Source organism: Petaurus breviceps, unplaced genomic scaffold (assembly GCF_028583685.1).
Source record: "Petaurus breviceps papuanus isolate PSGF00001 unplaced genomic scaffold, PetGlider_PUasm1.0 91133, whole genome shotgun sequence".
NCBI lineage: Eukaryota > Metazoa > Chordata > Mammalia > Diprotodontia > Petauridae > Petaurus > Petaurus breviceps.
This window is the reverse complement of record NW_027187419.1, coordinates 100,106,256-100,133,525: the sequence shown is the minus strand read 5'-3', so window position 1 is coordinate 100,133,525 and position 27,270 is coordinate 100,106,256. Positions and strand designations below refer to the sequence as shown.

At 38.0% G+C, this 27,270-nt stretch overlaps 1 protein-coding gene across 7 annotated transcripts in view; it reads left to right on the top strand.

Annotated features, from left to right (window-relative positions):
• Positions 1–27,030, top strand: part of METTL8 (methyltransferase 8, tRNA N3-cytidine) — a 130,239-nt gene extending 103,209 nt beyond the window's left edge. For 6 of the 7 annotated variants that reach the window (XM_069080046.1, XM_069080040.1, XM_069080043.1 and 3 more), the window contains 5 exons: positions 12,013–12,076; positions 15,349–15,488; positions 25,494–25,600; positions 25,744–25,809; positions 26,610–27,030. In XM_069080046.1, coding sequence (XP_068936147.1) covers positions 12,013–12,076; positions 15,349–15,488; positions 25,494–25,600; positions 25,744–25,809; positions 26,610–26,803 — 571 coding nt within the window. In that variant the 3' untranslated portion in view covers positions 26,804–27,030. The remainder of the gene's footprint in view (positions 1–12,012; positions 12,077–15,348; positions 15,489–25,493; positions 25,601–25,743; positions 25,810–26,609) is intronic. The other variant, XM_069080045.1, reaches the window with a different exon arrangement.
• The last annotated feature ends 240 nt before the right edge of the window (positions 27,031–27,270 follow it).

Sequence of the window (27,270 nt, the reverse complement as noted above, 5' to 3'; positions counted from 1 at the left end):
ATTGCTATAACTTCTTGTTGTTGTTCAGTTGTGTCTAACTCTTGATGACAGCATTTGGGGTTTTCTTGGCACAGACACTGGAGTGTTTTGCCATTTCCTTCTCCAATTCATTTGACAGATGAGGAAACCGAGGCAGGTAGGGTTAAGTGACTTGCCCAGGGTCACACAACTACAAGTGTCTAAGGTCAATTTTGGACTCAGGAGGAGGAATCTTCTTGACTCAATGCCGTAACTTACAGTTATAAAACAACAAGCAACTCTGATGTGCATGTGCTTCTGTGTGTGTGTGTGTGTGTGTGTGTGTGTGTGTGTCTACCAGAATGATATGCTGGGAATCATAGGACATAAATATCTAAAAACTAGCAGGAACTCAAGAGATTCAGCCTTTTTCTAACAAAAAACAGGTGAGCAAACTGAGATCATGGAAGTTAAAGGGATTGATTACAGTGACATAGTAGAATTTTTGGTGGAGCTGGTACCTATGTAGTGGAAGAATCCCCCCCCCCCCCCCGCAAACATCACAGTGTTAACCCTGAATTACTAGGCTTTGGAAAGGAAGTCACTCTTTAAGAGTAAAGATGTACTTATTATACTTATTAGTTAGTACATAAACATAGATCATGTTTCTATAATGCTTTTAAGATAAGGTCTCCAAAGGGCTCACTTCCCAATAGTCCTGTGAGGTAGGTAGTGAAATTACTATTATGTTCATTTTCCCAGTGAAGTTCGGGCTGAAGCACAGAGAGGCTTGGTGACCTGCCCAGCATCACGTGGCTAAGAAAGATCAGAAATAGGATTCAAACCCAAATCTCTTGATTCCAAAATCCAGCACCATTTATGCTAAAATAGACTTGTTTTATCAGAGAATTTGGTTACACACACACACACACACACACACACACACACATCCCTAAGATTCTATTTCAGAAGTGCAGTGGAAAGTATAATTAGAAGACCTAGTTTGAATTCCACTTTTGCTGCTTACTGCGTTTGTCAACCCTGGGACATATCAGTTTGGGGCAAGCCTTTCTGGCTCCTCAGATAGGGGATTGGACTAGCTGGTCTCTGAGGGCCCTTCCAGTTCAATATCTGTATTTTTACGATCCTACTCATAAGGTGTTTTATTGAGTATTTTTATTAAATGATTTGGGGTTGAAAGTGGAAGAACAGAACTTATAAAAATAGGGCATGATGGTATGGAAACTGACTTGACTCAGACATTCTTTTCCTGACCTGACCTTTCAGACTCATATACCTGTCCTCTTGAATGTTTTTCCAGGATAAAGAAAACACTGTTACCTCTCAGGGGTTTCCAGATCCCTTCCTTTCAGTCTTCCAGATACTATTCTTAAAGGAATAGGACTTTGTATCTTTTGGTTTTTAGGGGCCAAACACAGCTTGCTATTGACAAAATCATTGGTTCCCAAAAGAGCTATTTTGGCTATCCTCCCATTTGGTCCTTCCCTTAACCTCTAAAATACAGATTTCTTTATCCCTGTATTATCTTCAAAGTGATCTTTTTTTCTCCTGAGCTCACAGTTCTGGGACTGAGCAGTCCTATATATAAGGGCTATGAGTTTGAAAAGTAAAGTGGTAAATTCATTTCCACGAAAATAGCCTCATGCCTCTGGGCAGTAAATACAGATAACACTCTTTGCCACTCATTAAGTAATTATTCATATAGTACTTTGTGATTTATCTTTGCTTATATTTTTATTAATTTTTGCCAGTGTTTATGCTATGAGCTAGGTTAGAAGCTTCCTGAAAGCAGGAATCTTTCATACTTCTTTTAGTTTTCTACAGCCTAGCACAATATCTATAGTAGGTGCTCGGTAAATATTTGTTGATTGATAACTTCTAATGCCCAAGTTGATGGTTGTTTCTCTTTTCTAACTTTTCTTACATCTAATAATAGTAATTTTTAAAAATGACTTTTTTCTTTACTGTCTAACCCTTCCTTCTTGGTATTTTTTTTCCCTGAGGAGATGTACGCACATATTAGGAACTGTTGTTGCCCAGTGAACTGAGATAATTAATTTATTTTGAAAGGAAAGTTAGTTTACTGTGTTTCAGAGGGAGGAGCAGATATGTATTTTTTCCTCTTAAAAATTGAATTTTATTGCATGTGGAAAGTGAAGGATTAAAACCTTGGATTATTGTACTTATCCAGCACTTTGCAATTACAGAATTCCTTACCATAATTAGCCTTCTGGAAGGGAGAGGTCAGATCATTCTCCAAAGACCGTTTAATTCTTAAACCCCCTGCCAAGAGAGTACCCAGCGTCGTGGTAGATTCTAGTGATATTTACACCTGTCTGCTGGGAATAGGGCCAAGGCTGTCAGCTGATTTCACAAAATGCCACAGAAAGTCATTGGATGGTCACAAGTTTCAAACTTAAAATGCTGATGCAGGAGGGAATTATTCGGTAGCCTTCATGGTGAAATAAAAGCATGCTTTCCCCTGGCCCACACACTATTCTGGTCTGCATGCTTGCCTATACTGAGAAGACTGAGAGCACCTACTTTGCAGGATGGAAGGCAAAAGTTAATGCCCTTCAGTACAATGTAATTTCACAAACATTTATTGATCACCTTCCACATGTACATCTGCCAGTAGATACAAAGAGACATCACAGGATCGTAGGCTTGGGGCTAGAAGGGACCCTAGAGGTCAGCTCTTCCAGGGCTCTCCCTTAACAAATGAAGAAACTGAGACCCAGAGTGGTTAAATGACTCGTCCCTGGATCACACAAGTAAGAAGTAGCAGAGCTGGGATTCAAATCCAGACCCTTTGTGCTAAAGCCAGCACTCTTTATAGTTCCTCATGGATGCAAAATAGGCCCTGATCTGCAGAATAATACAGCCTAAAGAGAGAAAGTCAGGTAACAAAAAAAAAAAAAAATGGGGAGGGGGGGAGAGGCATGCAAAGGGAGAAAGAATTGCAAGGGAGGAGTCAAGCAAAGTGCTGCAAGAAATTTGGGGAGAGGGAGCTCAGTTCCACATGGATGGACCAGGAAGTGTTTCTTAGGATGGCTACCATTTGGGTGGGGCTTTGAAAGAAGATGAGGAGGGACCCTAGGAGAGAGACTGAGGAGAAACCACTCCAGCTCAAGGGATGATACAGACAGAGGCCTGGAAATAGGAGATAGCAGGACAAGAACAACAATAGTAGCATTGTGCAGGTATGTATACACACGTGTGTATTATACACACGTGTGTTGTGTGTACATGGATGTATGCATAAATTTGTGTGTATGCCATCCACATACATCTTAAGGTATATGTGTGTATGTACATATATATATTATATATATACACACAAACACATCTATACACACAGATATATGTGTATACTATGTATTTAAAGCACATGTTTAAATATATCACATATGGTATATATATTAAGGGAGGGGAGGTATGCACATATGTACATACACACATACTTCTTAAGATTTGCAAAGTATTTTCCTCACAACAGTCCTATTAGGTAGATTTCCCACTTTAAGAAAATATTATTTCAGTCTTTAAACATATATCAAATACTTTCTATGTACTAGGCAACAGTATGTTTTGTAGGTGCATTTTGGTTTTTATACTATAAACACTCCCCAATAGCTACCTGATCATGTACTACCATATTTTTTTTTTAAAGTTGAACATATCAGTCTGATATAGTGACCAAGAAAAGAGAGGAAGTATTTTCAGTATCATTGCCCTGGAACCAGCATTGTTCATTGCAATTTATATGAATTGTGTTGTCTTCATTTATATCATTATAGTCATTGTGTGCATTCTCTTGGTTGTGATTTATTTGCTTCATATCATTTCATGTATGACTTCCTACGTTGTTCTGAATTCTTCAAACTTGTCATCCCTTATAGTGTAAAAATGGGGTGGCTGGCTGGCACAGTGCATAGGATGCCAGGCTTGGAGTCAGGAAAACTCATCTTCCTGAGTTCGTCTGGCCTCAGACATTTACTAGCTGTGTGACCCTGGGCAAGTCATTTAACCCTGTTTGCCTCAGTTTCCTCATCTGGCAAATGAACTGGAGGAGAAAATGGCAAACCACTCCAGTGTCTCTGCCAAGAAAACACCAAATTAGGGGCAGCCAGGTGGCTCAGCGAATAAGAGCACCGGCCCCAGTGTCGGGATGACCTGGGATCGAATCCGGGCTCAGATACTTAGCACCACACCCAGAAATAACTGGCCGTGTAACCTTGAGCAAGTTACTTAACCCCAATTGCTTAAAAAAAAAAGAAGAAAACACCAAATAGTGTCATGAAGAATTGGACACAATTGAAAAAAGTTGTGCAAGAAGTTATGGCAGTTTTCCAAAGGGGAATGCATAGCTATGCAGCAATATTTTCAAGCAACATCTTATTACACATGAAACTAGACCCTAAGACAATTCAAACACAATTGAAGAACAACTGAACAACCACAAAATAGTATAAATATATACGTCATAGCGTTGACATACCAAGATTTGATCAGCCATTCCCCAGTACTCAGCATCTACACTTTGTTCCCAGTAATTTTTTGTTTGTTTGTTTGTAATATTGTTGTGAATATTTTGGTATATATGGGACCTTTCTTCCCATTATTGACCTCTTCAGGGAACATTTTAAGTAATGATCAACTGGATCAAATGGTATGAATTCTTAGTGATTTTTCATAAGTAACTTAAAATTATCTTCCAGAAAGATTAGAGCAATTCATAACTCCACCAGCAATGTATTAATGTGGCCTGGCTCCCTGTAAACCCCTTCCAATATTAACAATTTCCTTCTTTTGATTATCTTTGCCAGTTTTTTCCTTGATAGTTTCTTTTTATTTAAAGTTAATTTATGTCATCTTTATTAACCACAAGCAATATGATGGGTGTGAGGTGATAATTGAAGCAATAGAGATGAATAAAATTATCAGGAGAGAAAAAAAGATGTCCAAGGACAGAACCATGGGTGTTTAAGGAGGGAAAAAAGGATGAGGAGCCAGTAAAAGGTAAAAGAGCCAGAAAAAGAGCCAGAATAGTGAAGGAAGGTAGGAAGAATATACTACAACATCACTCAGGCCAAGGTAAGTGGCTGGTCCCTCATGTCAACCTGCAGAGACAGTGAGGAAGATAAAGACAGAAGAGTTTAGACCATGGGTTTGCAACCTGGGGTCAGTGGAGTTCCGGTTATGGAAGGTGTCCACAAATTCATATGCTAATCCACAAGCATATCTTTTGTTAGCTGAATAAAATATGTCTCAGAATATGTATTACTATTTTTTGAACATTTAGATAAACAATATAGTACAAATTCACTTAAAAGCATTGCTGAATCCATACTAACCTTCTGTAATGTATTTTCTTAATTAGTTATGGTTAATACAGTTATATTATGTGGAGGCCCATGACATTTTTTGACATTATAAAAGGGGTCTTCAGTCTCAAAATGGTGTGAAGAGAAGCTTATTCTATTTAATCACTTAAATATTAGAGTTGTCATACTTGAAAGTCTTCTGGGGAGGCAAATATATATGTGCCCTCTTGTTAGGTTGTCCTTTGTATCATGCCAGGCACCTACTATTAAGTACTATTTGGATGAATTTCAGAAGATTGTGACTATGATTTATTAGCCATTCAGTAAAATCTGTTCCACCAGCCCAGGGACTGATTGCCTAAAAGGTAGTAAGCCAAGGACTGGAATAGATGGAGAATATAATCTCAGCTAACTAGTGCATGCATCTCACTTCAGTCCTAGTTTGTTGTTGTTTTTTTTATAACCAGCTCCTGTTCATCACACATTAGCTTATTCATCCAGATCTTATATGGAATGCAAATCCCTAGAGCCATGGAATGAGTATAGTATTCATAGTATTCATGCTCCTGAAATATGTAGGTGTGTAACAGAGCCTGATTGAGACTTTGCCAAATGCATATTGTGCATCTATTGCATAGGATCATAGAAACATTGATTTACAGCTGTAAAGGGTCTCAGATCATCTTGTCCAACTCCCTTGGTCTATGCAGGAGAAGACTGAGGCCCAGGGTCACACAAGCAGAATGAAAAGTGAGTCCAAGTTTGAGCCCCAGATGCTCTGACTTTAGATGCAGTGACGGAACAGCCTCTCCAGGAAGATAAAAGATTTAGGATTAATCTCAAGGGCTTTTATTAATAAATCTCTCTAACTATTACCCTTGTAGCCTGCTCCGTGTGATTTAGGGTTCATTGTTCCAAACCTGCTAGTGGACTCCAGCCCTCTGAGCCAAGCCTCATTCATATCTTTCCGTCTAACCTATTTCGCCTTCCTCTACCTAACCACACCCCTTGCTCCTTCAAAACTTAAGTCCTCGGTGAAATCTTCCCTAGCTAACTTCATCTTCAGTAACCTTCCTAAAATTTGTGTGACCCTGGACAAGTCATTTAACCTTGTTTGCCCCAGTTTTCTCATGTGTAAAGTGAACTAGAGAAGGAAATGGCAAACAACTATAGTATCTTTTCCAAGAAAACCCCAAATGGGGTAACCAAGAGTCAGGCATGACTGAAATGGGATTGAACAACAAGAGATGGCAGACAGAATGAGAGAATTATGACAACAGAAACAGAGATGTTTGGAAGGAGTATTAGGAGTTAACTGTCCTACGTTCCCTCGCACGTAACCTGGTACCCTTTACTTGTCCTTTCTGGAGTTTCCTGCCACTGCTTCTTGGTTCTCCTCCTGCCTGCCCCATGGTTCTTCTACTCTAGCCCCTCCTCCCTTTTCTCTTTATGTCCTTTCTCTTGGCCATCTTCTCAGGATCGTGAGTTTTGGACATCTTGTATTTGAGAGCCTTTGGGACATACAGAGAGAGATATCTAGTAGGCAGTGACAGATTGTGGAACTGGACCTCAGAAGAGACTGAGGAGAGCTGGATGTGTAGATTTGGGAGTCATATGCCTGGAGGCAAGAGTCAAAGCCACAAGAACTGATGAGATCATCAATAAAGAGAGTGCGGAGAGGAAAAGGAGGACCAAAGAAAGAATCCTTAGAGATCTAAATTACTGTTTTTCAGTCATTTTTCAGTCGTGTCTGACTCTTCATGATCCCTTTTGGGGCTTTCTTGGGAAAGATACTGGAGTGGTTTGCCATTTCCTTCTCCACCTCATTTTACAGATGAGGAAACTGAGGCAAGCAGGGCTAACTTGCCCAAGGTCACATAGCTAGTAATTGCCTGGAACTGGATTTGAATTCGGGTCTTCCTGACTCCAGGCCTGGCATTCTATTCATTTCACCACCTAACTACCCTAAATTCTGTAATCATGAGTAATTATAATCCTGATAATGATCCTGATCCTCATATTCACGGCTGACATGTATGTAGTGGTTTAAGTTTTGCAAAATAATAAGTAAAAATTTATGAAGCACCTACTGTATACCAGATACTGTGCTAAGTGCTAGTAATACAAAAGGCAAAAGACAGTCTCTGCTCCCAAAGAGCTTACAATTTAGTGACATAATGTAGAACACTTTATGTACATCTCCTTGGAGCCTCACAAAGACTGCGATGAATAATTACCTTCATTTGCAGGTAAAGAAACTGAGGCTCAAAAAGGCTAAGCCCAGGGTCACACACAGTGTGTAAGTTAGTAAGTGTGATAGTTAGTAAGTGTCAGAAGTGGGATAGTCTGGCTCTTTCTTCACTCTACTATGTTTTCTCTCATGTAATTTGTACAGATAATAAATGTTATTCAGATAGAGAAGAATGTTTTAGTTTTGCTCCGTTGCAGATACCTAAGAAATCCATTTTTTTACTTGCTCTGGGCTTTGGCCAGGGTTGCCTCATTAAACTATAACCAGAGTTACCAGAATAACTGGTATGGCTTCCACTGTTGGCCATCTTCATTCATTTAGTCATTTAACAAACATTTATTATGTTCCCATGACAAAAGAAAAATGTCCCCTTCTTCCAGGAGTTTACTAGAAAATACAGCAAAAGCACAAGTAAACACCAGATAATTTAAGGAGGGGGAGAATACTAATAACTGGGGAAATCAGAAAGGCTTTTGTGTACAAGATGGCACTTGAGATGAATAAAGCTAAAAATTCTGAGAAGTAGAGATGAGGAGGGAATGCATTCCAGGCTTAGGGAATGGCCATCATATACAAAGGCAAAGAGATGGAGTATTGAACTTAAGGGAAATTGCTAATAATACAGTTTGACTGGAACATAGAATGTGTGAAAGGGATGATATAAAATTAGTTTAGAAAGGTACTAGATTGTACTTCAGTGGAAATAGGGAAGGTCTTGGGGAGGAAAGGGTTTAGGGGATAGGGATGATGAGTTCTGTTTTGAAATGCCAGTAGGGCAGCCAGATGAAGATGTCTAGCAAGCATTTAGTGATGCAGTCCTGGAGTTCAGGGGAGATATTGGGATGGATCTATAGATTGGGGCACTACTACCAAACGCAACTCATTGGAACTGAGGAGATCATCATAGAAGAGAGCTCAGGCCAGAGCTTGGAAGAAAGACTACCTAGAAATTAGACAGCCACTCAATGACAACCTTTATCTGTATCGTAGGAGGTCTATTCAACCATATGAAGTCATACTTGACAAAGCAAAATGTTAAATTTATTCCCATGAAAAGTATTCTAGTATTTGTGAGCAAAATGTATAATTGCCAAAGTCATAATTAGTCATCATTTTTTGCCTATTGATTATATGTCTCTATTGCCTTGAGTTAAAAAGCTATAAAACTATAAAAATGTATAAAATTAGCCCAGAGTAAAGGCTATGGAGAATTTCCACAAAAGTCATTTATTTTCTCTGTGTTCCAGCACATCCAAGGCATTTTAGCATTTTGACAAAACGTCTAGTTGTGAAGAGGGAAAAGAGGTGCGTGATCTTGTTTACAAAGCTAACATCATGCTTAATGGTACATCCATATTATTTTTGGACAAGGCTGTTCCTGTTAGAAGGACTATACAATATAATCCTAAAGCTGTATAGCAAGACTTTGCAACCCCCATACCCAAGAGACAAGAATCCAGTTTCTAGCACTGCATTTTTTACATTATTTTATTTTTACTATTCATTAATTCAAATAACCAGTTATTAAATGCCTCTGATATATGAGGCATTATGAAGAAACCATTCCTGCCTTTAAGAACCTTATGTTCTACTGAGGGTGGGAGTTGTAGTTTATAGATATAAGTAAACATTCCCACATATAGAAACAGAAGTTCGTTTGAAGGGAGAGAGAGCACTAAAGGTTTGATTGGGTAACCCAAGTTGAGCCTGGAAGAAAGCTAAAGCTTCTAAGAGGTGATGGAGGGTGAAGAAGGGGTGGGACTCAGGGGGGACAGTCTGTGCAAAGGGGTCTTTTATTATTATTTTGGGGGGTATCAAAATAAGAAACAAGAAAAAAAGCTTGAATAACTAAAGTTTTGATGACAAAATAGATGTCCATAGACCTTGCTTGATTACCACATCCCAAATATATGTGAAAAACAAATCTCTAATTTTAGTCATTTCTAGTGACTCTGATGTATGAAACTGACGTTAATTTTTTTTTTTTAAGTTCTGGTATTACGAGGAAAATGACAAAGTCATTTTCAAACAAATGTAGTTTAAAAATAGTTCTTGAGTTTTTTAAAGCAAAACCATGATGAACTTAAAGAATCCCCCAAATACTGGGTTATATAAGCAAAAGGGAAAATGGAAACTGTTGTGAAACATGTTATAAGATGAGCTATAGTCCCCAGTAGCATTTCCAGTCATAAAACATTCTGATAGCAAATCACCCTAGCCTTTTCCTAAGCACTTTGTTTTTCATATCATTACATCCAGTACCAACTTGATCTGAAATGGATTTTTTAAGAAAACAGGTTTAGTTATTTTACTTATTACCCTTAGGAGTAGTACTCATATTTCTTTTTGAAACAGTAGATAGAGTGACTGTCTTAGAGTCAGGAAGATTTGAATTCAAATTCTCCCTCAGACATTAGCTGTTTGACCCTGGGTAAATCACATAAACTCCTTGTGCCTTGGTTTCCTAATCTGTAAAAAAGGAATAATAATAGCACCTACCTCTCAGGTTTGCAAACCTTAAAGCATTCTATAAATCTCAATTGCTGTTGTTGTAATTATTTTTAAACATTTTACAGCACAAGTTGGGCTAAGGTTTTATTTAAAATGAAGCATTTTCCCAAAGAGGTCAGAGACAGAAAGGTTCCATTTATGCCAAAATATTCATAATTGTACATTTTTGTGGTAACAGAATTTTAAGCAAAGTTAGATGCCCATTGACTGGGGAATGGTGAAATCAGTCAGTCAATCAACAAGCATGTATTAGCCGCCTTTTGTGTATCAGGTACTGTGCTTGGCTCTGGCGAAAAAAGTTGTGGTGCCTTAATATTAATGGAGTATTACTGAACGGTTAAAGAAAAAAAGACAAATATGAGGAATTGACAGAATCATGGGATATTTAGTGTGAACTGAAATAGAATAAAGTAAGCAATTCCAGGAAAATTATTCACATTGACCACAACAATAGAAATGGAAAGAACAATAAAGCAAAACTGAACTTTACATGATTATAATGACTTGGTTGCAGAGGTGGGGGACAATGGCTGAGGAATTGTACATATACTCTCTACTGTGGTCAGTAGGTTTGGTTTGCTAAATTGCTTTACCCATCCTTTTTTCATTTTTGTTCCAAGTAATGTCTAGAGGAAGCGGGGGGAGGGAGGAATATATTCAGAAGTGAATTGTGATATAAAAGCAAAAGGCATGTATTTTTTACAAGCATAATTTATACCAAAAATAATAATAAAGGGTTCCATCTTGATAAAAAAAAAACTTTGAAAACCACTGCATTAGAAAATATTACAGGATGACAGCAAATACTGTGTGACAGACAAGTTCTGCAGTTGATAAAATGCTGCAGAGTCACCAAGGTCCTGGATAGTCTGGGAATTTTTCATAGGGATGTTGGGAATTGAAGTTGTTTGTCCTTCATTCTCGAAGAGGACCATCAGGAATGTGGTGTCATGACTTGCAAGTGAATTGGATTTAAGTGAGGGAGGGCTGTGCAAAGTCACCAGCCTTTCACTTTCTCTTCTGCAACCATCCCAGTGGCAAGATATAGATCGGGATACTGGAGATGGCCCCTGATGCAGTGGGAGACCTAGACCTTTTTAAACTAAGGCCTTTAACAGGTCTCAGTTTGACTGAGGGAATACCCATTCAGTAATTAAGGCTAGGTAAGAAATGAGGCAAAGAACGACCTCTTTTACCTAGTCAAAAAAAAAAAATCAGTCTGGGAGGGGAAGACCCTCAGGGTTTCTGACCTAAACAGAAACCATTGCTATTTACAGTCACCTATGACCTAATCAGGTTTGGGCTAGGACCTATTGTTGGCCAGTCAGTGATATCATGAGTGATTTTGATTTAAGGCCTGGTCCTTAAGAAAGAAATCTATCCCAGTAAACCTCAAGATATCTTTCTAGATTTTAGGGACTTTAAGTAGTCTTTGAAGGAAGGGTCAGGCTTAGATAATTGAAATGCAGTGGAGAAGACATTCCATTCCGGGGGAATGGTGTGATTGAACAACTCAACCCACTGTGCTTATCCTTAAGTACATTCCTGTGACTGGAAGGGAGAAGGGAATAAATAAAGGTGAAATTTGAAGGATAGGCAGGAAGGCAAATTGTAAAGGGTTTTGAATGCCAGGCAGAGGGTTTTGATCAGCCTGTAGGTGGTAGGGAGGGAGCCATTGAAAGCAGTGCCAATTCAGAAGTAATGTGGGGGGAAAACCCCACAGTGCTGGTATAAAAAGCAATATTACTATTGCTAATCATTATTGTCACTTTTTATTGATGATAGTGATGATGATGCTAATGAAACCACATAAACAATAGGTCAAGGCCTTCCTCAAGTTATATAAGTATCCCTATTAATAAGTCATGCATGCAATTTCCTCCATGTGTAGCTTGAATATATCTATGGCAACAACATAATTAGAGTGTTCCCTTGCTTTCATAGGAATGCTCCAGAGACCTTTCTTTACTGCTGTGATTTTGCTTCTGGAGCAGTGGAGCTAGTAAAGGTATCTCTTTTGTTGTTTTTATAGGTTGAGAGTCCCCCTCCCCCATCTGTGTCCAAAGCCTTGAGTATTGGGATAAGATGACATCTGGACAGTCTAAGCTGAATTTTTGTTATTTCTGAGAAAAATATAGTGGTCAGCTGACTCCTGAAGATATCAAGCCATTGTTCTGATTCAATTTAATTGAAAAAAATTTATTAAGCACATATTATTAGTGCTGCAAATAAGAGGCAGTGTTATAATACACGATCTTAAGAGTTGGTAAGATGTGGGTTCAAGTTTTGCCTCTGACACATTTTGGCCAGGGGCAGCAGAACCCTGAGCAAGCCATTCAATCTCTGAGTTCCTGGGCAACTTCCTAAGACAATTCTATTTCAGATCTGGTGTTTATCTGCACTGATAGTGTGAATCTGTTCACCAGGAGTTCCCTGTACCTGTGAACTCACAGCTTCAGTCCAAAAAAAAAAAAAAATGTGAACACTCTGCTAGGCACTGAGGATGTGAAGACAAAAATGTCATGTTCTACTGGGCATATAACATAGGTATATAAATACAAGGCAGTTTGAGGAAGAAAGCACTGACGACTGAGGAAGAAAGGAATAAGGAAATACTGAACTTTGAAGGAAGCTAGGGATTCTAGGCAGCTTGATGGTACAATAACGAATAGAATATGGGACCTGGAGTCAGGAAGGTCTGAGTTCAAATATGGCCTCAGACACTTATTAGCTATGTGATCTTGAGCAAGTCACTTAACCTCTGTCTCAGTTTCCTCATCTGTAAAATAGATGATAATAATAGCACCTACCTCCCAAGGCTGTTTTGAGGATCAAATAAGATAGTTGTAATTAATTGTAATTAAAATTGCTTAGCGCAGGGCCTGACTCGTAGTAGCCTATAGAAATGTTTGTTGCTGTTATCATTGTCATCATCATTATTATTCTGAGATGAAGTGAGGAAGAGTGGGATGCTGTGCTTAGGAGACAGACAGCTTGTGTGAAGGCATGACGACACAATGGAACATGAAGTTTGGGGACCAGCTAATAGGCCAGGTTGGCAGGAGCATTAATACTGATGTGACCAAAGACCTTAAAATCCTGAAAATTGTCAGGTGGTATATTGGATACAAAGCAGAACACACATCATGCTATCTTCCTATCCTTGAACAGACCATGGCATGCTACTCTTATTGCTCTGGCCCCCATACCTCAAAAAATAAATAAGTAAACCCGTTAGAAACGTCCAGCTGAAAGGCACCGAAATGATCAAGATCTCCATGTAAAGTTAGAAAAGAAAAAAATTATGAGTCTGCTGGTGTCAGAAGACAAAGCCTGAAAACATTAGCTACCATTCCTTTAATAACATAAACTAGAACAACCCGAAAAGACAGCCAGGCTCTATCTAATTGCAATGACCATTTTTGGTGTGGGAAAACAAATGAAGAAACATACTTCCTTTCTCTTGAGAGAAGAGGTGGAGTGGCTACAGGTGCAGAATGTTACATGTGATCAAACGAGATAATATTTGTAAAGCACTTAGCCTATAGTGACTGGCACATAGTAGGTGTTGCATAAATACTAGCTTTTATTTGTTATTATTGTTATCATTATTATGTGCCTTCAAAATCAGTTACTTTTGTCAAGAGGGAAAGTGGTATTGCTGAAAGCTAAAAAAAAAAAAAGTTCCTATAAAATGTTTAAAGGCAAAGAAAGAAAGGAGAGGGAAAAAAAGGCAAAGCCTTAAACAGTGAATAATCAAACCTTTTATAATCTTTCTCTTGGGACAGAGGGAGGACTGCAATGGGGAGAAATGTGTTCAGATTTGTGATTTTGTGGGTTTGTGAGAAAGTTCTGGTGTGAAAATTCTCCCCATCATTTTACAGATGAGCAATTTGTAATCTTAGGGTTTTATTTGGGGGATTTAGTTAGGGGCAGCTAAGTGGTGCAGTAGATAGAGTACTGGGCCTAGAGTCAGGAAGACTCATCTTTCTGAGTTTAAATCTGGCCTCAAACAATTGTAACTATATGACCCTGGGCAAGTCACTTCAACCTGTTTGCCTTAGCTTCTCATCTGTAAAATGAGCTGGAGAAGGAAATGGCAAACCTCTCCAATATCTTTGCCAAGAAAATACCAAAAGGGGTCATGGAGAGTTGGACACGACTCAAATGACTCGACAGCAACACTGATAAGTTAAGCAGTTACAGAGCAAGGTTGTATCAGAAGGAAGACTTTAATCTCAGTCTTCCTAATTGCAAGACTGATCTTTTGTCTAGTGCCCCAGGCTCTCTGTTTATAATTATCAAGGTTATGGAAAAGATGAACTTGTATATCAAATCCCAGATTTTTAGGGTATACCTTTTGTAGAATGAAGAGGGTAATTTTAGGAAACATCAAAGATTAATTACTATTTTACAAAGTAAATAGTAAATATATGAAACTTTTTATGAGCCAAAATTATAAATAGTTGCAAATGAGAATTTTGATAACTTAATGTACATTTATCCATGAATTTAAGGAAACTGTAATATTTGGAGCAAATCTGTAACTTGTAAAAAATCTGTAATTCAGATCTTAGTCATGGCAGGCAGCTTCTGTCACTGATGCCTTCCTCCATTCAGTCAGCAAGGATTCATTAAGGATCTGCTAACTGCCCTAAACAAGTACCAAACCTGGGCAAAACGTTAAAGTCTGGAAAGCTTGTCTTTAAGGCCACCAGACTATACTTTGAATTTCCTTTCCCCCCAAAGTGTGAACTTGTAGTTTATCCTGTGCCTAAATATTCTGTGTTTTTCTCCTTCCCAATGATCTGATTATCTCATTCTTACTACAGCATAAATGAATGAATTGATTTTAACCTCAGTCAGAGCCCTAAGACAAAAGGAATAAATCTGTTTAGGACATCTCAAACACAAGGAGGCTAGCATGGGAAAAGTTTATTGAGGCTCAGGAAGATCTTGCATCACAGGGCCCCAAAAATGACCAGGCGGAAACCTGGTCATTCATTCATTCAAGTTTCATGCCAGTCCTTTTTAGCACAAAAAAAGATTTTATTGTGAAGCTGAATTGACAAACGTCACTTCTAATGTCCAGGTAGAAGAAACAGGAGCCCTGGCCTGTAAATCAGATGTTTCTTAATTCTCTGAGAAAAGTTCCCCGGAAGAAATAAAAAAGATTTGACCTTTTACATAATACAACAAAACAAAGCAACCCCATTGAAGGTCTGCTTAATAACTTTTGTTTTAATAACTCTTCATCTTTCTCTTCTTCTGTCATAACAGTCCCACTCATCCTACAGCCCAACCCAGTGTTCTGCCTTTGTTCATGATGTATGTGATGATGGCTTATCCTACCCTTTCCCAGATGGGATCCTGGATGTCATTCTCTTAGTCTTTGTGCTCTCTTCTATTCATCCTGACAGGTAAATGAAGACTAAAGGGCAAAGCAAATATGTTAAAGCTTTTTTTTATCACTAGTGGTTTTCAGGAATATCAAAGTGAAATGACAATTCTTGAATTTATTATTTAGCAAGCTACATTATGTATAATGTGCCTCCTTTTAAATGCAGTCTCCCTCCCCCCCCCTTTTCAGAATTTTAGAAAGAAACTGGTCAAACTACTTCATTAGTGAGCTTTCTGTCACTGTCAAAATGAAGTGAGCATATTCTGGCAAGACACATACCTATTAAAAGTGACAGTGCTTCAAGGAAATTACAAATTCAGAAACAGCCTAATAGGCTCCCGGGGGGTAGGGGGAAGATGAGCATGGGAACAGCAAGTTGTTCTTGGAGATCAGAAACAAACATCCCTGATTTAGCATCCTACCAATGGTTCATGAGGAGAGGCCACTCATCCACATGGGTTCACAAACGTTGGTAGTTAGGCTTCTGGGGGAAAAAAAGCAGCCAACTGTGGATTGTTTGAACTTGTCAGATTAATCCATATGGGACCTAAGGTGCCTGTTGTTCCCATTAGAGAGTTTAGCTAAACTTCCTGTTGGTATGGTGTTGGGGAGCAATATTCTCAGTGAGGAAGAAAAAAAACCCTATAAGAACACTAGTTTATTATTTAACTCCCTTTGTCACATCTCACCATGTTGGGAATGTCAAGGTAAGCATGTGGGAAGTTTCTCAAGATCTGCATGAAATAGAGACTGGCATGCTTGACAGATAGCAGAGACAGTATGCTTAGTTTGAATCACACAGGGTTTGGTGATCATCTTCCCTTTCCAAAGAAGCTGGAGTTTCTGGTGTAGGAAGCTTGGGCCTTTCCTACATAGTTCCTTCCCTTCTTAACTTTTTTATCAGAGATAATCACTACTAAAAGAACAGCAAACTGAACTCAAAAACAGACTCCTGTGTAGACAAAGAAATCTTTAGAATTTGTAAAAAGGGAACATTTATGTGGATCTGCCAGCTATACTTTAGCCCTATGAAACTGTTGTTTTATCAGTTTCTGTAAATTATTTCTCTCCATTAATCAACCTAAATGGTGACTTTTTCAGGTGCTGGTTGGATGGTACATTCTGTGTTATTTTGCCTCCAAATATGAATAGTCAAAAGATGAAGTGTAAGGATAAGGAAGATTTTCTGTTCCGTATATCAAGTAGGAAATGTTTGAATTCTAGATAAGAACCAAGAAAGACTATTTGAAATTATTTTGGTCTAAATAATGATTTGGCTTGGATGTCAAAGAGCCGGTTTAAACAGATATAACAGGAAGACTTTTTACGGTGAAGCACACTAATTTTTTTTTTCTAAAATCAGTTTCATTCAAGCATGATATTAACTTATTTTTGACTTCCAGGGAGACTTTTTTTTTAATGACTATGGTCAGGGTCATTCAGACCTCTGTGGGCAGACCTTGCCATAAGAGAAGTGGCCACCTGGTCATTTTAAAAACCTGGGTAATTCTACCAGGGGCAGCTAGGAGGCGCAGTGCATAGAGCACCAGAGTCAGGAAGACTCCTTCCCTGAGTTCAAATCTGGTCTCAGACACTTACTAGTTGTATGACCAAGGGCAAGTCACTTAAACCTGTTTGCCTCGGTTTCCTCATCTGTAAAATGGACTGGAGAAGGAAATGGCAAACCACTGCAGTCTCTCTGCCAAGAAAACAACAAATGGGGTTGTGAAGAGTGAATGACAACAAAATTCTACAAGGTTCTTAACCCTTTAGCCCAGAGAACTTGCTGTAAAACCACAGTAGGCTACATGAGAAGAGCTTTTTATTCTGTCTTCAATCCAGAACAATGGGCTCAGGTGGACTAGGAGAGATGGAAACAAGGAAAAGGAAATGTTTCTTTATCTTCTCCTAGAATTAATTGTGGGACTTCATTGTTAACCAAAATGAAAAGAAATTCTGCTCATCTTTATTCAGTCCTAGGTCTTGCTCAATTCATTTCAATTCAACAAACAATTATTAAATGCTTGCAGTGTGCAAGGCTGTTTTAGTGATAGTGATAGTTTATATTCTACTGGGAGCAAATGGGTAAACTTAGTCATGTCCAGTAATTTCAAGAAGGAGACAGTGCAAATAAAGGGAAGGTCGGGAAGGCGTCTTATAGGAGGTGATGCCTGAGCTGTGCTTTGAAGGGTACTTCCCTGCAAAGTCTAGAATCCACACTAATGGGTACTGAAGACTGAAGGAAGCTTTATAAAAATGGATAAATATTGGACTGTTTAGCTGGGCTCATTTGGGTTTGTTTGGTTTTCATTTTAGTTCTGTATGAGGTTTTTAATCAATAATTGCATGCATCTTATTTTTCTTACATATAACCTACTAAGAGTCAAGTGATGTTTTAAAATGTTAGGCATATATTTTTCTAAAAACTAACATCATCATTATCAGAGACTGTGGAAAAACATACATTTTGAAAATAGTCTATATAACAGAAAAAGTCAACCCCAGAAAACCCTTTCCTTCTAACCTTACTCAAACTAAAGTCCCTCCCTCCCAACCACCCCTGTTAAAAACAACAACAACAACAAAAAAAAAAAACCCACATAACTTCACTAAAATCCATAAAACTCTTCACTTAACTCTGCTGTTCCAGTCATGGCCATCCGTTTCATTTGTGTTTCATAGTTTCTCAAATGCAATACAATTGAGCTCAACAAATCAGATGCCAATAATTCTTCAGTCTATATCTCCAATCCTGTCCTAACAATCTCTTTCCAATCTTATAACTTCGGAACATTGAAGCTTAACCACAAATTGAATTCATTAACATACCGAGACAAGAATTTCAAATATGCAAGCCACATATTGGAAGTTGCCCCTTGGGTACTCACAGAAATCACAGAATTTTAGAGTTGGAAAGGCACCTTAAGTGCCATCTAATTCAACTAATACCCAAAAAAGAAATCCCCACTATAACATAGATGACAAGTGGTCTGTCCAGCCTCTACTTAAAAGACTTTTGGTGAAGTCTTTGCTCTTCGTCCTGAAACAATTTGTAGAACTAGGGCCCATCAGAAAGAGCAGCTTTCTGATTTGAGAAATGTAAAATGTTGAAGATGGACGATACCTTAGAGATGATCTAGGCCAGCCCCATCATTTTACAGACAGAGAATTCAAGTGCCTTGCTCATTGGCCACACAGCAGTTACCAATATAGCTTGACTAGAATCTGAACATTATGTCTTCCAGTTTAGAAATCCTCTCTACTACTATTCATAAATGGTATTGCAATTTTAATTGGTGGGGTGTCAGTTAAAGAGGAAATAGTATCTCTTAGGCAATTAGCTTCCAAAGTGTTTTGCCAAAGATAAGAATTAATACCAAAAAAAAAAAAAATTCATGGATTTGTTGACCCAGGTAAAAGTAAACCAGGTAAACAATGGAATTCATTTCTAGTATTGAATGTCTCTTTAGTCCAAAAGTAAGCTAAATCAAGGATAGCTTGATTTTTAACCTTTCTTTGGGAATTTAGAATTCTCTTTTTTAGCATTGTGGCAGTATAACTAAAATTGCAATATCAGTTTTACCTTACAGTATTTTAGATTGGACAATGTCATCATTTGCACCAGCGTAGTATCCCAGTTTTTCACAGGAGTCTAGGAAACTGGGCCCCTAAAGCAAGGTCAGAGTCTTACTCTTTGCTTAACTTGGCCATGCAAAGTATCAAGGAAAAGGAGTAGTATGCCAGCTACAAGTAACTTGTTTGCTTTCCTTAGACCTGTTTTCAGTAGGCTGGTAGTTGCGGTGTTAGTCTGTACCTCAGAACAAAATATTATTAATACATAGTGGAAATCAATCAGTGAGCATGTCTTAAATATCTACTATGTGTCAGGCACTACGTGAGGTCTACATATACAGAGCTGAAAGTTAAATAGCCATTGCCCTCACTGAGCTTAGATTCCTATTGAAAGAATTGAGTAAGAATCAGAAAACTGGCATTCTAGTTCCAGCCATATAACTTTGGATATTTATAAAATGGGTATAGTAATACCTTCCCCATTTGATTTATAAGTTTCTTCTGACAATTCCAAAGGACTCATGATGAAAAAATCTATCCTTCTCCAGAGAGAGAACTGGTGAACTGAGTGAAGACTGAAGTATAATTTTTTTGCTGTCTTTTTTTTTTGGTAACATGGTTAATATGGAAACAGGTGTTGCATGATTTCACATGTATAAGTGATGTATTGCTTACCTTCTTAATAGGTGGGGCAAGGGAGAGGAGAATTTGGAACTCAAAAAAGTTTTAATGTTAAAAATAAATAATAATTTTTTAAGAAAAGAAAAAAATAACTTTGAAAAATAAGAAAGTGATTATAGGCTGCTCTTATGCTAGCACTGAATGCAGGACCAGTTGTTATTTGGCAACTCTTTTGCCTAAAGCCATTTGTGGATCAGAGTTTAAGAATAGAGAGGAGTTGGGGCGGACAGGTAGCACAGCGAGGAAGAGAACCGGTCCCAGCGTCAGGATGACCTGGGATTGACTCCAGGCTCAGACACTTAGCACCCACTCAGAAACAGCTGGCCATGTAACATTGAGCAAGTTACTTAACCCCAATTGCTTAGGGGTGGCCAGGTGGCACAGTGAGTAAGAGCACCGGCTCCATAGTTGGATGACCTGGGATCAAATCCGAGCTCTGATACTTAGCACCACACCCAGAAATGACTGGCCATGTAACTTTGAGCAAGTTACTTAACCCCAATTGCTTTAAAAAAAAAAAAAAAAGAATAGAGAGGAGCAATTTCAATCAAGAGAGAGTGGAAGCTTGAGGGACAGTATCACTTTTAGACCCAAGGGATCAGGGAATCTGAGAAACAGTATCATTTCTGGGCCTAAAGGAGGAGGGCCCCTGAGAGCAACATTGATTGTAATCCCAAGGGATCAAGGGCCCAGGACCAGAGTAATGATCAAGAGAGTAGTGACCACACCTCTCCCCAGATCATACTAACTTGGAAGCACTAACAGCTTCCAAACACCCAGAACTAGATCTGAAAATAGCATTGCAAAAAAGCCTGAAGCTTGAGACAATGCCCCTCCACCTTCCTGCATTCCAAGAACAGAGCCCAACATTTACATAAAGTTCCAAAGCAAGAAATAGGGTGGGAAACTGAGCAAAAAACAACAAAAGAACCTGACAATAAAAATCTACATGGTGAAATGATCAGGACACAAACTCAGAAGATGACATTAAAGTAAAAAAAACTATAGCCAAAGTCTCAAAGAAAAATGAGAACTGGACAAAAACCAAATAAGAGGGGCAGCTAGGTGGCACAGGGGATATAGCATCAGCCCTGGAGTTAGGAGGACCTGAGTTGAAACTTGCCTCAGTAATTTACTAGCTATTTAACTCTGGGAAAGTCACTGAAGCTCTATTGCCTTTCTCCCAAAATTAGATAAGAGCAGTTGAGGAAAAATTAGGCAAAGATATGAAAACAAAAGAAGAATTTATAAAAAAGACATTTAACAGCTTGGGAAAAGAGGCACAAAAAATACTGAAGAAAACACCTTAAGAAAACAGAATTGGCCAAATGGAAAAAGAGATACAAAACATCACTGAAGAAAATAATTCCTTAACAATTAGGACTGGAAAAGTGGAAGCTAATGACTTCATGAGACATCAAGAAACAATCACACAAAATCAAAAGAATGAAAAAAATAGAAGAGAATGTGAGAAATTTCATAGGTGAAGCACCTGACCTAGAAAACACATCCAGGAGAGAGAGTTTAAGGATTATTAGATTACCTGAAAGCTATAATCAAAGAAAGAGGCTAGACATCATATTTCAAGAAATTATCAAGAGAAACTGTCCTGACCTCCTAGAACCAGAAGGTAAAACAGAAATTGAAAGAATTCACTGATCACCTCCTGAAAGAGATCCCAAGACAAAAACTCCCAGCAATTTTATAGCCAAATTCCAGAGCTCTTAGCTCAAAGAGAAACTACTTCTAGTAGCCAGAAAGAAACCATTTAAATACTGTGGAGCCACAGTCAGGATCACACAAGATTTAACAGCTACTATGTTAAATGAGTAGAGGGCATGAAATATGATATTCTGGAAGGCAGAAGTGCTGGGATTACAATCAAGAATAACCTACCCAGCAAAACTCAGTATAATCCATCAAGGGAAGAAATGGATGTGTAACAAAATAGAGGAATTTCAAAAATTCCTGATAAAAAGACCAGAGCTGAGTAGAAATTTTACTTTCAAATGCAAGACTCAAGAAAAGGATAAAAAGGTAAATATGAAAGAGAAATCATGAGGGATTCAATAAGATTAAACAGTTTAGCTTTCTAAATGGGAAGATGATACTTATATCTTTGGAAGATATCTTCTAAGAACTGTTTCATTATTAGGGCAGTTAAAAGGATTCTATATGGAAATAGGGTGCAGGAATGAGTTGATTAATGTTCCAGATTTCAAACTATATTACAAAGTGATAATCATTTTAACAATCTGGTACTGGCTAAGAAATAGAATCATGGTATAGATTACGTACACAATATACAACAGTAAATGACCATAATAATCTAGTGTTCAATAAACACAAAGATCCAGACTTTGAGGGTAAGAATTCACCACTTGACAAAAGTTGCTGGGAAAACTGGATAGTAGTTTGGCAAAAAACTAGGCATACCAACATCTTACACCATATAACAAGATAGGGTCATAATAGATAAATTATTTATACATAAAGGGTGATATTTTAAGTAAATTAGAGAAGCATGGGAAAATGTACCTGTCAGATCTATGGATAAGGGAAGAGTTTATGACCAAACGAGATGGGGAGGCTTATAGGAAGTAAAATAGATAATTTTTATTACATCAAATTCAAGGCTTTTGCACAAACAAAATGAATGCAGCCAAAATTAGAAGGAAAACAGGAACCTAGGGGAAAAGCTTTAGAACAAGATTCTCTCATAAAGGTTTTATTTCTCTAATATATAAGGAACTGAGCCAAATTTATAGAAACAAGAGCCATTCTCCAGTTGATAAATAGAGTATATGAACAGATGGTTTTCAGAAAAAGAAATAAAAGTTATCAAGTCACAAAAAATGCCCTTATTACTGATTAGAGAAATGCAAATTAAAATGACTCTGAGATACTACTTCGTACCTAATTGGCCGACATGACAAAAGGAAAATGACAAATGTTGGAGGGGATGTGGGAAAAATTGGAATCCTAATGCACTATTAGTGGAGTTGTCAAGAACAATTTAGAGCTATGCCCAAAGGACCATAAAGTATGCATACTCTTTGGTCTGACAATACCATTACTAGGTGTGTATCCCAAAGAGGTCAAAGAAAAGGGAAGAGGACCTATTCGTACAAAAATATTCACAACAGCTCTTTTTGTGGTGGCAAAGAATTGGAAATTAAGGAAATACCTGTCAGTTGGGGAATGGCTGGACAAGTCATGGTATAATTGTGATGGAATGCTATTTATTGGACTATAAGAAATGGTGAGCAGAATGGTTTCAGAAAAACCTTGGAAGACTTATATGAACTCATGCAAACTGAAGTGAGCAGAGCCAGAAGAACATTGTACACACAGTAATAGCAGTATTGTAAGGATGATTAACTGTGAAAGATTAGGTACTCTTCTCAAGACAATCCAAAGGACACATGATGAAAATGCAGTCCATCTTCAGAGAACGAACTGATTATTTCTGAATGCAGATTGAGGCATGCTTTTTAACATTATTTTTATTGTTTTATTTTGTGTTTTCTTTTGCAATATGGCTAATATGGAAATATGTTTTGCATGACTTCACACGTATAATTGCTATCAAATTTCTTGCCTTCTCAAGGTGGGGGGAAGGGTGGGAGGGAAGGACAGAATGTAGAGCTCAAAATTTTAAAAATAATTGCTTAAAAATTTTTACATGTAATTGGAAAACAATGAAATACATCAAAGTCAATTTTTTTTTTTTTGCTTTTTTGGAGGGCAGTTGGGGTTAAGTGACTTGCCCAACATCATATGGCTAGTTTTGTGTTAAGTGTCTGGGGCTGGATTTGAACTCAGATCCTCCTGACTCCAGGGCTGGGGCTCTATTCACTGTGCTGCCTAGCCACCCCAAAGTAATTTTTTAAGGAAAATTATAGAACAGGAACAATTACAAGACTGCCTTCACTAATGTGTACAATCAATGGAACACATAATGCTACAATACTTCTAAGGATTGAGAGATAACCCAGGTCTAGGGCAGTCAGAGAATAGAGGACTTGAAGTGGGCCTAAAGGGATTTATTAGGATTTGGATAGGTGGAAAAGAAGAGGATAGGACTGTCAATGAGAGAAATGGAGTAAGCAAAGGCAGTAAAAAAGGGAATGTAAAAGGTTTGTACTGGGTAGAGTGAGTAGACCAGGCTTGCTAGAAATGAGGTTTCACACTGGGGAGCACTGAAATTTAGGATTAAAAAGATGTACTGAGGTCAGATTGTGAATGACCCTGAATACCAGGATAAGGAGGTAAGATTCTATCTTGTTAATTATTAATGGGCAGCTAAGTGGTACAATGGATAGAGTGTTGAACCTGAAGTCAGGAAGATTCATCTTCCTGAGTTTGAATCTGGTCTCAGACACTGAACTGGCCATATGACCCTGGGTGTCACTTAACCCTGGTTTGCCTCAGTTTCCTCATCTGTAAAGTGAGTTAGAGAAAGAAATGACAAACCACATTAGTATCTTTGCCAAGAAAACTCCAAATAGGAGTTTTCTGAACAGCAAAAATTAATAATGAATCATTGAAGATTATTGAGGAGGGGATCAATGTGACAATAATAGCATTTGTGAAGGTTAATGAGACCATAGCATGCAGGATGATTTAGCACAGGAAAAATATGGAATTAGAGATTCTATGTTAGAAGTTTGTTGTTGTTCCTGTTCACGCATGGGATGGTGTGGACCTAGATAAAGGAGGTGCCGGTGGAAGTGGAAGGAAAAAGATTCAGAGAAAGCATGAAGAAGGAAGAACATGACCCCCTCCAAAAAAAGAAAAGCAAAAAGAAGAAGCTATGGGGTGTGGTGATCCGTTGGCTATATGGGACAGCAAGAAATATAGAGATGGCAGAGTTACAGCCTCACTGGACCTCATTTTCCTAATATTTAAAAGAAAGGAGTAAGACTAGATAGTCCCTAAGGCCCCTTCCAGCTCCAGATATAGGATCCTGGTACCCATCTGACCTCCAAGATTTTGACCTTTGGTGTCTGATGATACAGTTTCTTGATAATGACAAGAAAGTCATGGGTGGGTGGGGGAGTCATTTTGAAGGAAAGATGAACTTGGTTTGAGACCAAGGGTTCTTAACCTTTTGTTTGTCATGGGCCCCTTTGACTGGTGAAGTCTATGGACTTCTCAGAATTTTTAAATGCATAAAGATTTTAAAGAAAACAGATTCTATTGAAATACATTGATCACAATATGAGGGAAAAACCAAAAGACCCCAAGTTCACAAACCCCAGGGAAAGAACCCCTGTTTTAGACATTTGAGGTATGAGATAACAATGGCATAGTTACATCCTCTACTTTGTAAGAGATTTTGCAAGCAGGAGCACCCTGCAGTTTTTCTCTTTCCCTGCCCTGCAGCCAATTAATTTTGCTGTGGTTATTGGAAAATATCTATGTGATTTCTCAGTACAGCTTTGTTAGACATTCTGTAGAAACCTCTATGAAGCCACCAAATAGCTCTGGTCACTTGGGTGGTCTCTTTAGACACTGTAGACTTCTTTGTTGCCAGTTAAATTTCCTTTGAACCCGGTTATTTCATATACACGAATCTTGCCTTTCTTCTTGGTAAAAGCACTTTTTGTTCTCATTCTTGATCATGTTTGTTGTTTATTTTCCTGTGGCCTTATAATGAGCTTGATGACAGGCTTTTCATATTTTGACTTCAAAAGATGAAGGTTCACCCTAGCAGAGAAAAAAAAAAGGCAAAATTGAATAGGGCATCATGCTTTTGTCTTTAAAGGATGCAAGGCGTTGTAAACAGATTGTCCAAGTTACTGAAACCTGGAGGAATGTTGTTATTTCGGGACCATGGAAGATATGATCTCACTCAGCTTCGTTTCAAAAAAGGTATAACAAGATCCTTTTTGTTACCTTGGTGATTTTTTGCATCTTTGTGTCTTAAAGAATGTTTACCTTGATTTTACTCATTTTTGTCTTCTGCTTTTCAAATAGGAATTTTAATTTCCCCCTTTCATAACTATCTTCTGTAGGATGCTGCTTGTCTGAAAACTTTTATGTTCGAGGAGATGGTACCAGGGCATATTTCTTTACAAAAGGTAAGAGTTACATCCTAGAGGATATAGTTGGTTGGAAAAAATAATCTGTAGTTTCTATTTGTGGGGAGAAAAATTCAAAAGCTATTATAAATGTGTGTTGTAATGTCAAATAATTGATTAAAGATCACTTTTCAGTGCTTCTAAATGTTCTACTTGGGAGTTTAAATTGAAAGGTTAAAGAAAAAAGTATTTTAAAATTCTTTTTCCCCAGAGAGATTGACCCACTGGCTCTATTATTTTATCATAGTATCACCTGCCAAATGATGTGCATCCCTTCAATGTGGGTGTTGTTAGCATGGAGCAAAAAAAGAGTTGATGACAAGTGTAGAGCCAATCGAGAGAGTTTTATTCATATGAGTCCCATAGTAAATGACTTGTCTCTTATCAATTTTTCATTTTAAAGTACATTTTTGACAGTGATGAGTACTAAATGAGCCTTGTATTCAAGGACTTTCCCCAGTCTTATGTAAACACATTTACATTGTGGCATATTTGGGCCCTTTTATTAACAAGGGGAAACTCTGAAAAAGAACATCTGTTAAAACATCAAAAACAGTAACCACTGTAGTTCCTGTCCCTTCTCTGTGTGCCATATCATACCTCCTTATTGGGTTGTATTAATGCATAATAGAATGTGTTTTCTTAAGGCTCCCATCCCCATTTATATCCTAGAGAGGGTATCTTGTGAGAAGTTCTGTTAAAGAATAAAAATCTGGATAGTTAACTGAGGCAGTGATGTGTAACTGTTTTCTTGTTCTTAATAGCTTGTCATACTTTTGCTTTTCATTTTTTTGTCACAGGGGAAGTCCACAATATGTTCCATCAGGCTGGGTTAGATGAAAAGCAGAACCTGGTTGACCAGCGTTTGCAAGTTAATAGGAAAGAAAAAGTGAAAATGCATCGAGTGTGGGTACAGGGCAAGTTTCAGAAACCATTGCATTCATTTCATCATAATGACCCTGACGATCTCATTCCTGGGATTTCTGCTAGTTGAAGAGCATACTTTCTGTATAAATCAAGATGACCACCATGCAAAGGTCTCTTCCAAAATTATTCCTGAAAGAACAATTAGAAGCTAGAACTGAATATCCACATCTGGCTCTTTTATCATGGGTGAGGCTTCCCATTAGGCTTATACACACATACACATATTAGGTGATATGGAAGGATTCACCGTATTTTACTTTTTTTTAAAAAAATCAATAAATGTGAATTGCCCAAGTTTGTTTGAGTTTGTTACTTTTAACCCCTAATGTTTCTTTGAAAATGGTTGAAAAATGAAATACTACCCATTCAGCTTACTGCAGTAATTGAGATCACCTAAAAAAAATAGCCTGCCTATTTAAAAAAATAGAGACAATCATCTGCTTTATTTATACCATTGGGTTCAGTAATCAGTTCACAAACATATTCTAGCTGTGCTCAGTTGTCATCTGTCACCAAATAGGCAGCATATCTGTT